General features: G+C 43.4%; 1 protein-coding gene across 9 annotated transcripts; it reads right to left on the reverse strand.

The window, feature by feature from the left end:
• Positions 1 to 837: 837 nt before the first annotated feature.
• On the reverse strand, positions 838 to 6,585 carry LOC148395975 (uncharacterized). Of its 9 annotated transcripts, none has more exons than XM_088379884.1 (11): positions 5,021 to 6,584; positions 4,511 to 4,580; positions 4,401 to 4,454; positions 4,202 to 4,299; positions 4,012 to 4,065; positions 3,824 to 3,929; positions 3,554 to 3,733; positions 3,415 to 3,478; positions 3,212 to 3,343; positions 2,482 to 2,882; positions 838 to 2,292 (listed from the first exon to the last, which is right to left on the reverse strand). In XM_088379884.1, the coding sequence occupies exons 1-7, from the start codon at positions 5,091 to 5,093 to the stop codon at positions 3,679 to 3,681; spliced, it is 510 nt and encodes a 169-aa protein (XP_088236010.1). In that variant the 5' UTR covers positions 5,094 to 6,584; the 3' UTR covers positions 838 to 2,292; positions 2,482 to 2,882; positions 3,212 to 3,343; positions 3,415 to 3,478; positions 3,554 to 3,678. The 9 variants fall into 9 exon arrangements, 3 of the variants coding, with proteins under 3 accessions (XP_088236010.1, XP_088236009.1, XP_088236008.1); XM_088379883.1 differs by having other exon boundaries at positions 841 to 2,292; positions 3,415 to 3,733; positions 5,021 to 5,095; positions 5,903 to 6,585; XR_015859237.1 differs by having other exon boundaries at positions 840 to 2,292; positions 2,482 to 2,689; positions 2,751 to 2,882; ... (1 more) ...; positions 4,401 to 4,580; positions 5,021 to 6,583.
• Between the last annotated feature and the right edge of the window lie 6,829 nt (positions 6,586 to 13,414).

Below are 13,414 nucleotides of genomic sequence, written 5' to 3' on the forward strand. Positions count from 1 at the left end.
TCACGTGCGTGAAGTTGGCCCCCCCAACCTCGCAAAATTTAAGGAAAATAGTCTGATTCGTTTGTGCTTCGTTTGTGCCGGTTTGTGCAGCAAAAATCATCATTTGTGCTGCTATGGTGTTTTAGTTATGAACGATTATTTTATAGGTCATCCAGAGTTCACCCAGCCCCCCCTTTCCCCCCAAATTGACCCAAAATGGTACCGTCCGTTTGGGCTTCGTTTGTGCTGGTTTGTGCAGCAAAAATTTTCGTTTGTGCTGCTTTCGTTTCGGAGATATTACACATTTATTTTTTAGCGATGACGTCATCGAGCCCCCCCCTTTTCCTACAAATGGACACAAATTGGTACCGTTCGTTTGTGCTTCGTTTGTGCTGGTTTGTGCAGCAAAAAATTTTGTTCGTGCTGCTTCCGTTTCGGAGATATTGGGCATTTAATTTCTAGCGATGACGTCACCGTGAACTTGGCCCCCCTTTTTCTCCAAATGGACCCAAAATGGTACCGTTCGTTTGTGCTCGTTTGTGCAGCAAAAAGTTTCGTTTGTGCTGCTTCCGTTTCGGAGATATTAAGCATTTAATTTCTAGCGATGACGTCACCGTGAACTTGGCCCCCCCTTTTCCCCAAATGGGCCCAAAATGGTACCGTTCGTTTGTGCTTCGTTTGTGCTGGTTTGTGCAGCAAAAAGTTTCGTTTGTGCTGCTTCCGTTTCGGAGATATTGGGCATTTAATTTCTAGCGATGACGTCACCGTGAACTTGGCCCCCCCCTTTTCTCCAAATGGACCCAAATCGGTACCTTTCGTTTGTGCTGGTTTGTGCAGCAAAAAGTTTCGTTTGTGCTGCTTCCGTTTCGGAGATATTAGGCATTTAATTTCTAGCGATGACGTAACCTCCAAATGAACCCAAAATGGTACCAATTGATTGTGCCGCAAAACAAATTTGTTTGCATGATTATAATCATACATCTTCATTAACCCCGTGTCATGCATTTTATTCTAACAAATTTTCACTTGACATCATAACTCTTCAATTCTTACACATGTATTATCCAACTAATTACCATGCAAAGTGACCAAAGCAGGCCGGTAAGACATATCGCAACAGGGTGGCGAAAAACAAAGACGCGCAACTTTTTCGAGCGACAAATACACAACTATCTCCGATGATTTAATAACAGTGAGTGACAGAAAGTGACTTTTTCTGGGAAGTGACCAACCATCGACCAATGTAAGTAAAGTGTGTTAAAAAAAAGTTCGAAAAAGAGACAATGTAGAATTAAGAACACCTCAGGTAGTCTGAATAGCTAGTTCGCTAACATTGTCTTATTAGACGTATGTAATTTGCACAGACCAAGAAAACTAAATTTCTAAAGAAAGCATGCTTGATACATTCTGCTGTCAAAATATTTTTCCCTTTGCATCATTTTTCCGTTCATGCATAGCAATTATAATGAACACACGTGTAATTTTAATTATTCAAGCAATGAATCCTGATTATATTTGTCCTTCAACTAGATGCCCAAACAACCATCAGTGGACAATAATTTAATTGTTGCAGTTCTCTGCTCCTCAAAAGAGGCCATACTTGAAAATGGTAACGTAGCCACTCCAAGTGCTACTGTGTGTAGAGATCTGAGTGACCAGTTGGAAAGGAAGATGTCTGCAAAGGCTCTGTACACCTTTGTTAAAACAAACAGACACAATATCTGGTCAGCTCTGGGATTCAGTCATGATGAAACTGATCCTGAAATTAGCAGTGAAGCAAGCTCGGAATCAGGCCCTGAACGGTCATTTCAGCTTCATATTCCTTTTGACAAGTGGATGGAATTCATTCCGGAAAAGGCTGAATACAAAGATAAGAACCGTCGAACCCAAAAAAGAGAATATAGAATTTTGAAGCCTGGCATCTGGACCCACATCATAAATGAACAAATCTGGAAAACAGTCCAAATTCCTTGCACATTTGTTTTTATAAGAGCCAAGGTCTATCCATTGGTCTCAAATAATTATATCGAAATCAGAGGATACTGCAAGGAGTGTCATCGCCTTCTCAACATTAACTGTGGCGAAGAGCCAGAAATGAACAGTCCAATAATATTGAACTGTTTCATTAAGAACAGTGATGACTCTCTACACACTGGTAGCTCAAAACGGTTTCTATCTGGACAGTTGCGTGTCCAGGTAGCCAAGGAACTTTGTGAGGGCAGGATGGAACCACATGTATGGCGAGCATCACAGGCAAATAAACTGATGACCTTCGGAGACCCTGAGCCAAGCCACCTGCCAAATTTAGCCACCCTGCGCAAGGCAAAGCAAGAGAAAAATGATTTGCCATTAGGTGACAAAAATCCAATTTTATCATTGCAGATGTTGAAATACAGTGCACCTCACAGTGACAGCATCAAAGACATTGGACTTGACAAGTTTTTCTGTCACTATTGGAGTCAAACACAAATGCATATGTACAAGAGCTTAAAGAAATCTCACCCAATATTATGTGTTGATGCAACGGGCTCAATAGTTAAAAAACTGATGAGGCCGAATGGCATGTCTGGCCATATCTTCCTGTATCAGGGTGTTATGACAGGGCATACCAGCTCCAGTGTCCCAGTTGTGCAGATGTTGTCAGAGAAGCATGATATTAATGCTATCACACAGTGGCTGAAGGAATGGATCCATGCAGGTGCATCTGCTCCTAAAGAAGCAGTAAGTGACTTTTCGCTGGCGATTCTTGGAGCTCTAGTCAAAGCTTTTACCCCTCATCCTGATTTGAAGAGCTACATCAATGAGTGCTTTAACATTTCACATGGGAATCAGCCTGGACATCTACCCCCATGTTTTGTCAGGGTAGATGTAGCACACTGTATTAAGATGATCTGCCGATGGGACTGCCTGAAAAACAAAAGACCTCGTGTTAAGGATTTCTTTGTCAGATCAATAGCACAGCTTCTTAAGTCACAATGTTTGCAACATGCAAAAGAACTTCTCTGTGCTATCACCATTGTGGCACTGAGTGAGACAGAGGGTAATGACAGTTCTGGAGCCCCTATCCCATCAGAAAAGTGCAAGAAATACTTGAGAGCGCAAATCGCGGAGTAATTTGTCCCCATTTCAGATGAGGAAGATGAGGGACAAGAACCAGGTGATGCATTAAACCAACACATCCAGACTAATGTCCGACAGTGGGTGACAGAAATATGTGAGGAGAGCAGGTCACTTGCCATGGCTGATGGGGATAGAGACAACATCCACTTCCTCCCTGAGATTATTCCCCAAATAACAAGACTTGGAAGTTACTTGCCACTCTGGACAGCAATAATGGTCTCTCTCTTCAAAAGCACCAGCATCACTGCAAGTTCAGCAGCTGTTGAAGCAGAGTTCAAAAACATAAAAAAGGCCTTTTCAAGCATGAAAGCCTACCCATTCGTGTGGACCGGTTTGTTGCTCGTCATCTTTCCTTCATTGAAGGAAACATGCGGATTTGCTTTGCAAAACAAAAAAGTGAAAAGGATGAGTGTGATGCCACGACTCTCAAAGAGCCTGACAACGTCTGCAGTACTTCTCAAACTGAAGTAGTAAACAAAAGGGAAAAAAAATCTCATCCTGAAGCGGAGCCAGATGCATCGACTGACAGTGCAGTTGAAAACTGGAGAGGTTTAGCGGTCCCACCGAAGAAAAGAAAGATCACGTCATATCTTTCTCCTTGTCCTGAATGGCTGCATATTGATACACGAGTGGGCTGGAAAAAAGTCAAGATACCATTGTTGAAAAACGGGAACCATCAACAGCCTGTTAAACTTCGCACATCAAAGGTGTTTGTGCTCAATACCTGTGCATTTGATTCTGTCTTGCAATGCTTATGCTGTTCTTTCTGTGAAAGTTTTTCATTTGAAAAGACTGTTCTGAACTATGAACATGGGAACCAATTCCTCCACCTGGTGAAAACCATCACAACACAGGGTGTGAACCAACAGGTATACTCACAGAGGGCAGAACTGCTGGGGCAAATATTCAAACCTGTCCTCCTGACCTCTGGTGCTCTCCAAATTGATGCACAATGCCACATTTCCACTGTAATTGAGAGCGCAATGAGGAATATCCCAAGTGTTTATTTGATAAAACAATGCTCTTCACAGTACTGCAGTTTAAGCCAACAAGTAACGAGGCAAGTTTCATTTGTTTGTGTAAACATTGCTGTCCTGCAGACCTGTGGCATGGCTTCTCTTCAGACTGCTGCTGAAGAGGGACTCAGTCTTCCTGACTCTCTCTGCCTCAGGCCAATAGAAAACCCTTCCCAGTGTCCGTCTTCATTCGAAACACAGGACGACAGTACAGGCAAGGCTCTGTGTTCAGGTAATGTCACTCACAGCTACAATCTGGGAGAGTTTGTGTGGATTGACACTGACCTTGGTAGCAGTTGCAAGGAAGTTGCCTTGCTTGAATTTCCCTCCAGTCTGGAGCTAAAAGAGAAGACATTTACTTTAAGAGCTGTCATTGGCTTTGAACCAGGACTGACCCAGGATTCTCTTGGCCATTATGTGGCATACTGCAGGAGGACTGCATATGCCTGGGAGATCTATAATGACCTGGGAAGTGGAGTGAAAGCAGCATCAGTAAATACTAAAATCTTCCCGCATGCTGTGTTCTACACATTGCAGTGATACATTGTTTGAATTGTTGTAAAAAAATGTTGATGATGTTCCCTTTGACAAAGAAAGTTATTTTTTCACGTTTTCAAGTTTCTTTTTCTGGCTGTCATCAATTTCACATACATGTATTAATTGTTGCATTAATTAATGTTTTGGAACAAACATAGACTCACCAGGTATTTAGGTTGCAGTGAACCTTTTACACGTCAGATTTAATTGAAAATAATGATCATATAGGCGTAATGATAACAAGGGAATTAATCAATAAGTACAATAAAAAGATAAGTACAGAAATATCCTCATACCAAAAGCCATTTCCCGCAGTGAAAGTTTTCTGCAAGATAAAAAGAAGAAAAAAAGACAAAGAACATATTTACCTTGTATTCGTCCTACATCAGGAGCATTCCAGTCCAGGAGTTTGAAATTCGCGACGAAATACGGTGACGTCATCTCTATAAATTAAATGTGTAATATCTGCAAAACCGTAGCAGCACAAACGAAAGTTTTTGCTGCACAAACGAAAGGTACCAATTTGGGTCCATTTGGAGAAAAAGGGGGGGCCAAGTTCACGGTGACGCCATCGCTAGAAATTAAATGCCTAATATCTCCGAAACGGAAGCAGCACAAACGAAACTTTTTGCTGCACAAACCAGCACAAACGAAAGGTACCGATTTGGGTCCATTTGGAGAAAAGGGGGGGGCCAAGTTCACGGTGACGTCATCGCTAGAAATTAAATGCCCAATATCTCCGAAACGGAAGCAGCACAAACGAAACTTTTTGCTGCACAAACCAGCACAAACGAAGCACAAACGAACGGTACCATTTTGGGCCCATTTGGGGAAAAGGGGGGGCCAAGTTCACGGTGACGTCATCGCTAGAAATTAAATGCTTAATATCTCCGAAACGGAAGCAGCACAAACGAAACTTTTTGCTGCACAAACGAGCACAAACGAACGGTACCATTTTGGGTCCATTTGGAGAAAAAGGGGGGGCCAAGTTCACGGTGACGTCATCGCTAGAAATTAAATGCCCAATATCTCCGAAACGGAAGCAGCACAAACGAAACTTTTTGCTGCACAAACGAGCACAAACGAAGCACAAACGAACGGTACCAATTTGGGTCCATTTGGAGGAAAAGGGGGGGGCTCGATGACGTCATCGCAAAAAAATAAATGTGTAATATCTCCGAAACGAAAGCAGCACAAACGAAAATTTTTGATGCACAAACCAGCACAAACGAAGCACAAACGGACGGTACCATTTTGGGTCCATTTGGGGGGAAAGGGGGGGCTGGGTGAACTCTGGATGACCTATAAAATAATCGTTCATAACTAAAAAACCATAGCAGCAAAAACGATGATTTTTGCTGCACAAACCGGCACAAACGAAGCACAAACGAATCAGACTATTTTCCTTAAATTTTGCGAGGTTGGGGGGGCCAACTTCACGCAGGACGCTTGTTTCTTAGCCGGCTTACTACCTGCATTGAACTTCTTATTAAACAATTTGAATTCACATCATACAGTTTAGCTTAAAAGCGGCATCATATGCATTTCTTTTGTCCCCCATAATGACGGTTTGTGTATAAAAGCTTCCTGTCTTTGTGTGAGCGCGGGTGTGTGCGTGATGCACGAGACGATCAAAACACAAACTAGCACGTTTTCTTCGGTGCATTATCTCTTCTTTGTCTGTCTCGCTCTTGCTTCCTGCTGGAGCGCCCCCTGGAGACCGGAGGCCGTAAAAATCCATAAGTACGCTCCAGAGTAGACACAATATAATGTCATCAACATCGACTGCCTTTGGCTTAAAAGCGGCATCATATGCATTTCTTTTGTCCCCCATGATGACGGTTTGTGTATAAAGGCTTCCTTTCAGTAATGTCCGTCTTGATCGCGTTCTGCATGATGCGCGATGCGCGAAATGTAAACACAAACTAGCGCGTCTTCTTCGGCGCATTATCTCTTCTTCGCCTGTCTCGCTCTTGCTTCTTGCTAAAGCGCCCCCTGGAGGCCAGAGGCCGTACAAATCTATAAGTACGCCGCGCCGCCGTTTAAGGTTCAAAGTAACCTTCTGAATAAAATGCATTAAAAGTTCACATTCATTACAACTTGTTTTTGGTGAGCAAAATGTCAGAAGAATTGAATTTAAATGCTGATTGATTGGGTTTTAATACAATGCAGATGGTCCAAACAGCGCCACTGCTTTGTGTAATCTCTGAGTGACATTGCAGAGTAAGAGAAAGGGTTTAGAGCACAGGTGTCAAACTCAAGGCCTGGGGGCCAGATACGGCCCGCCACATCATTCTATGTGGCCCGCGAAGACAAATTGTGCATCAAATTCGTGTGCCATTCCTAGAATTGCAAATTGTCTTCACTTTTAATAATATATTTTTTTGTAAATATTTGATCAGTTTTTACTCGTCTGATTTGAAAACGAGTTATTTGTCAGTTTGTTTTGTAGCTTTTACTGTATATAATAGTGTTAAGAGTAAAACTGATCAAGTCATCACAAAAATCCCGAAAAAAATCTTATATAAGCCCCACCTGACTATAAGCCGCAGGGTCCAAAATTTTGGAAAAAAGTCGCGGCTTATAGTCCGGAAATTACGGTATATGTCAACGTGGAAAAAAAAGCCCTCCCATTCCCTATGAAAGTGATACTTTTTTAAAAAATCTTTTTACTATGTCCAGCTGCCCTTTTTATACCGTTTCTTAAGTTTAAGAGAAAAAACAGGGATCTGACAATTGGAGGGAACTCGCGAGCGTTAGTGTTGTGTTGTTAGCGCCGTTGTTTGCGCATGCGTCAAGTGCCAAAAAAAACCCAAAACATTTTAATGTCACACGATCGACCAGTAGTGGCTAGGCAATCGACCGGTCGATCGCGATCGACGTATTGGTCATTTCGCTAGTTAATTGGTCTTTAACTGCTCAATCCCACAGGTCTGCTCACTGAACAGCTTCTCTTTCAATTGGCAATGTGTGCACATCAAGTTCAAGGTCTAGAGCAGTGGTTCCCAAAGTGGGCGGTACCGCCCCCCTGGGGGCGGTGGAAAGATCTGGGGGGGGCGGTGAGGACGAAGGGGGCGGTAGGGGGGCGGTGGGGGGGGGGAAGTCCGAAGTCAGAAGTTGAAGGGGGCGGTAGGGGGGCGGCAGTCCGAAGTCTATGTAATCACTTCATGGACAGCATAGACTACAAAAGCAAAAACTCAGGTTTGTAATTTCAAGCTTGTAATGTTCAGAATTGTATCTTATAATAAAAACCGCATTCTGGCGGTAAACATCATCTTGAGTTCTAGTCAACATGAAATTGGGGACTCGCCAGAACGCGCCGTGTTGTGTTGTATTGTGTTGTTTTGTGTTGTGTTGAGCTAGTTAGGATGGCGCATTCACTGATATATATTGTTACAAATGTACATATATGACTTTGTGCCTGTGTGTGTATGTGTGTGTGCATATATGCGTGTTCGCGCGTGTGTCATTGTGTGGGTGGCGAGGGTGGCGTGCCTTAGATCACGTCCGCTGCCATTTTCTGTGAGTAAATGGAAGAAAATGAATACGTGAGAGGGCAAACTTGCTTTTCATACCTTCAATGTTGTCATTTTTGTCTTTAAGTAGGCCTATTTATGAAATGCGATAAAATGCTGTATTTTACATGGTTTTTCTTTTTTGTTCCAGAATAAAGTATGGCCTTGGTACAGCAAAGGTTACTGGTGTAATGTTTATTTACCATTCTATGTTGCTGAAACAGTTAAACCTGCTAAAAAATAAATTGGTTCACAAATACACATTTGTGTTTAACCTTTCTCTTTTCAAATCGCAGCATACCAAATCTGGGGGTGGGGGGGGGCGCTAGGAATTCACTGGGGAGCCAAGGGGGCGCTAGCCTGAAAAAGTTTGGGAACCACTGGTCTAGAGGATAGTAGTAGTCGTTTTGACAAGCATTTCAATCAACGGCCCTCATGTACTGTTGTGCATACGCACCAATTTGTCTCCCAATTTGTGCAGAAAACATGCGCGCACATGTAATGAGTGATATATTAATTTCTCCCTACCTGAATCAGACGCTGACTAAATGTAAAAAAACATTGCGTATTTTCCGGACCATAAGCCTTCAAAGCACTTAAAAGCCTTTAATTTTCTCAAAAACAGAAGTTGCGCCTCTTAATAAGGTGCGCCTTTTGTGTGGACCGAATTCTAAAAGCTGGTTGTTGTGTGGCTGCCGCCACACGCAGGGACGTAATATATAGACGTAATATGTAGACCTGATGAACCAATCAGAGGACATTATATTGTACAAAAAATACGTAGACCGGGGCCAATCAGAGAACTGTATGTAATACGTAGAGTACATACCTTTGCTGCAATTGATAAATAAATATCGGTTTGTGCAAAGCAAATAGTATTAGGAATCTCTAAAATGACTTCAACACAACTAATTCAAATGATCAGGATTTTTATCACTCAAGGCTACAGCAGAACTTGTTGATAAGGATCATGATTATTTAAATCAGGTGGATTGGAGGAGGGAAACATAAAACAAAGAGATGGACACCTGTGATTTAGGGGCTTCTGACCGACACGAGAGATGCTTCTGACCGACACGAGAGATGTGTTTACTAAATGGACAAAGATTATAGCATATTGCCTACCAAACATCTACTGAATTCATACACAAAGAAACAGAACAAAATGTTCTACTCCTCATAGCATAACAAAACCTTTGCCAAATATTGAAGACTGGAGAAGGACTAAGAGAGATGTCGAGAGACTGGGGAAAAGTCCTCAAAAACAAACCCTGAAACAGGATCCCATGGAATTAAATTGTATATGATTTGTAATGGTGAATTATTTAGTAGTCTGAAAGCCCTCTATCTTCGGTAAGAACGATTACCAAGGGGCATTGTGAGTCATGCATATGTAATACTGTCGGTGACAGGGAGACTGATAAAGGGTCACTGACAGATACCGTATTTGCCGGTGTACAGGTCGACTCGGTGTATAAGTCGACCCCCTAAAATTCGACGGAAATTCACGATTTTATGATATATCCTTTGTATAAGTCGAGCTCAATTGTTGCATTATATTAAACTTCAAAATTCAATATGCGAAATTTATTGACGAAATGTGTTCAAATTCCGGGAGGCCGTGCGCATGCGGCTGTTTATAAGCACCGCGGAGGAGATCGCGGCCGGCGAGCTCGCGCACGCCGCCCGGCACCAACGGGAGGCCGGAAATAGCTCCAAGCCGAGCGGATCGGCACTTTATAAGCACCGCGGAGGAGATCGCGGCGCCTCATTGGACTTCCGGCGAGCTCGCGCACCCGCCCGGCACATCCGGGAGGCCGTGCGCACGAGCCAAGTGGCCGGAAATAGCCCCCGCCGAGCGGATCGGCTGTTTATAAGCACCGCGGAGGTGCTCGCGGCGCCTCATTCGACTTCCAGCGGCCGGCGAGCTCGCGCACCCGCCCGGCACATCCGGGAGGCCGTGCGCACGAGCCAAGTGGCCGAAAATAGCCCCCGCCGAGCGGATCGGCTGTTTATAAGCACCGCGGAGGTGGTCGCGGCGCCTCATTCGACTTCCAGCGGCCGGCGAGCTCGCGCACCCGCCCGGCACATCCGGGAGGCCGTGCGCACGAGCCAAGTGGCCGGAAATAGCCCCCGCCGAGCGGATCGGCTGTTTATAAGCACCGCGGAGGTGGTCGCGGCGCCTCATTCGACTTCCAGCGGCCGGCGAGCTCGCGCACCCGCCCGGCACATCCGGGAGGCCGTGCGCACGAGCCAAGTGGTCGAAAATAGCCCCCGCCGAGCGGATCGGCTGTTTATAAGCACCGCGGAGGTGGTCGCGGCGCCTCATTCGACTTCCAGCGGGCCGCGCACTCGCGCACGCCGCCCGGTTCAAATTTTCTAAGTGCAACGCACAATGAGATGCATGAGAAACGGCCTTGGTTACCATCACATTTGAAGCGATGAATACGAAGTTAAATTTTATGACTCGGTGTATAAGTCGAGGTCGATTTTTTTCGGTCGATTTTGGATCGAAAAAGGTCGACCAATACACCGGCAAATACGGTACTCTGTGTGGCCTATCTTACATCTGTGATGTTTTGATATAACAGGGGTAAGTGGGGTAAATATTCAAAAGGCGCAGTTCACAAATTTTTGCTTAAAATGTGTAAATCTACAGAATGATGTCCCAACAAAGCTGTAACATCAACAAGCAAGTGACAGTGTGATCTTTTAGCCTGAAACAGTTGACCGTGATGGACCTATTTAGGGTGCCTGGAGATTCCAAAATGACCTCTGCAAAACATTGTCTTCCATAGTGTAACATGTCATGTTGTTAACAAATGAATAACAGGAAACTAGAAAAACTTCAAGAGATTTTTGGGGGATTTTATGTGTGCAATGTGGAAAGACACGCTGCACTTAGCTAACAAAAGGACGTAAATGTCAGCTCATCCTGAAAACCAAAGAGATTTGGCAGAGGTTGTGAATTTGACCCCTGAAAGTGCAACAGTTAACCAAACTTTGTAAGGAGCTGCTATGTGTATCAAGACGTCGTGCTTCTGTAATTCTCACTGTTATTTCATGCCTAGAAACGGTAACCATTTCAAGTCTTTTCGGATGTATAAAAACCCACTGTAATAACCCAAAGTTTTCTTACCCACTAGGTTTTAATAATTAGGTCTCATAAAATTCCCTTTCTATTATTTTTGGGAGTTTCATTCATTCTCAACATTCTTTATCCTGTTCAGGGTCGTTGGGGGGTGCTGGAGTTGATCCCATCTCACATCAGACTAGTACACCCTGAACTAGTTGCCAGCCCGTTGCAGGTTTTGGGGACTTTGATTCGGAGGACCATCAAACCATCCACCCGTCTGTCCGTCCATCCATCCATCCATCCATCCATCCATCCATCCATCCATCCATCCATCCATCCAATCCATCCATCCCGCTTGTCCCCTCGGGCGTCAACCCCCCACAGTAGGTGGGGGGTTGCCAGCAAATCACAGGGCAACCATTCGCACTCGCACTCACACCTGTGGGCAATTTGGAGTGCTCAATCAGCCTACCAAGCATGTTTTTGGAATGCAGGAGGAAACCGGAATTCCTGGGGAAAAGCCACACAGGTAAAGGGAGAACTCGACACAGGGAGGACCGGAGGGGGAATCGAACTCGCAATCTCTGAACTGTGAGGCGGACGTGCTAATCAGTGCGCCACACTGGAATTTCCATCAACAGTGGGCATTTACAAAGGAGCCTTTGCTCTATTTTACTCGCATTCCCTTGATACTTACTGAGAGCCACACACAAAAATGCTCTCTGTGACCCTTAGTATAGAGTTTCAGAGTAAATGAGTCCAGATGGTCATGTAGTAAATTAATGAGCATTAATATGAGGAGGTGGGGGTATTTTAGATTTAGCAACGGATCAGAGGGTAGAGGGATATTGATTTACCAGTATACAGTTGCTTCAGAATTCAAGTACATGAGTTTACATTTTCATGGAAATACACTCCACTTGAAACATACTGAAACAGTAAAACAGAAAATCCAGTTGTATTAGTTTTGCTGTAGTGTAAAGGTATTTCAAATCAAAATATGAATATGGGTGGGTAAAACATTGTTGCTTTTATTTCCAGGTATTTGTTGTGATGAACATTTATGTTGTTGGACTTTGTTGGTTTCTATTTCCTTGTTTTCTATATATCTCAGATTTCATTGTGTACGTATTTTGTTTTGACTGAGTTTATTTTTTCTCTCAAGTTTCTCTGAAGTTCTGTTTGGTTTTGCTGCATATCAGTGTTCATTGCTTTCATTTCTGCTGAAAGGAGAAGTCAAGTAATTTCTTTTCTACTTTTTTTTTTGTTTTGCTCCACGCCATTTGAGGGCTTAATTGTACATCATTCAGACAGACATTTACAGGCCTGTTATTTGCTAACTAAACCAATCAAATCATTTTTCACAGTAAGCACCATATTTTCGTGGAAGGTTGACACTCTCGTCAGTGAATCTTTCCACTGTGGCACATCTTGTTAGGTGCCCACCACAGTAATTACGTATTTGGCATAGTTTTGACATTGGATGCCCGTCGTGCTGCATCCCGCTCATTTTAACACAGGCATTGGCTTGGAATTAAGGTCTGTCATACCCATTAGGATGTTAGCGTAGTGACTGCAATTTGAACAGTGGTTATCTGTGTGTTGGGTCTAAATACGATTAGACATTAAATCACTCGCTGGAATGAAGAGGAGAAGACAACCAGAACAGGTTTACTCGCGAGGAGAACGATAGAGAAAGCAATCTCAGTTACAACCTCCATCAGTTCTGAGTCCTTTCTCCACGTGCCCCCCTTTTTAATGTTATGGTTGTGAAGGAATGAGGTCGAAATACAAAAAGTCCTGCCTCGCTACAAAAACAGATATGCTCAAACCTCATTGAATAAAGTACATAAGCAGACAAGTATATTCACATATTAAATAAATAAAAGAAACATTTGAAGCATATAATTATACCTACACACCAAATCAATAAAGAAGACATAACTAGACATTTTTGATAAGTGGTGATGAGAAAGGTTTTTATAACTTTATGATCTGATATATATATTTCTGAGGACTTTGAAATAACAAATGACTTTTGATATATTGCCTAAATACCTTAATGACCCTTAAGGAACTGTGGAATGCATGCCTGATGTTTTTTCTCTGAATCATGGACACGGCCGCAGTCGTCTTGACCGTTCAGTACTTGATTGTATCTTATGTTTTGA

Source organism: Syngnathus floridae, chromosome 6 (genome assembly GCF_059516105.1).
Source record: "Syngnathus floridae isolate MCC-2025c chromosome 6, RoL_Sflo_1.0, whole genome shotgun sequence".
Classification (NCBI taxonomy): domain Eukaryota; kingdom Metazoa; phylum Chordata; class Actinopteri; order Syngnathiformes; family Syngnathidae; genus Syngnathus; species Syngnathus floridae.

Bases quoted from the DNA above. Each gene is read 5' to 3' on its own strand.
- LOC148395975 (XM_088379884.1), bottom strand. From the start codon at position 5,093: ATGACGTCACCGTATTTCGTCGCGAATTTCAAACTCCTGGACTGGAAT. The intron at 4,581-5,020 runs GTAAATATGTTC...TCCACTTCCCAG, and splicing joins TGATGTAGGACGAATACAAG to GTCATTATAGATCTCCCAGG. The intron at 4,066-4,201 runs GTCTGCAGGACA...TCTCAATTACAG, and splicing joins GAAGAGAAGCCATGCCACAG to TGGAAATGTGGCATTGTGCA.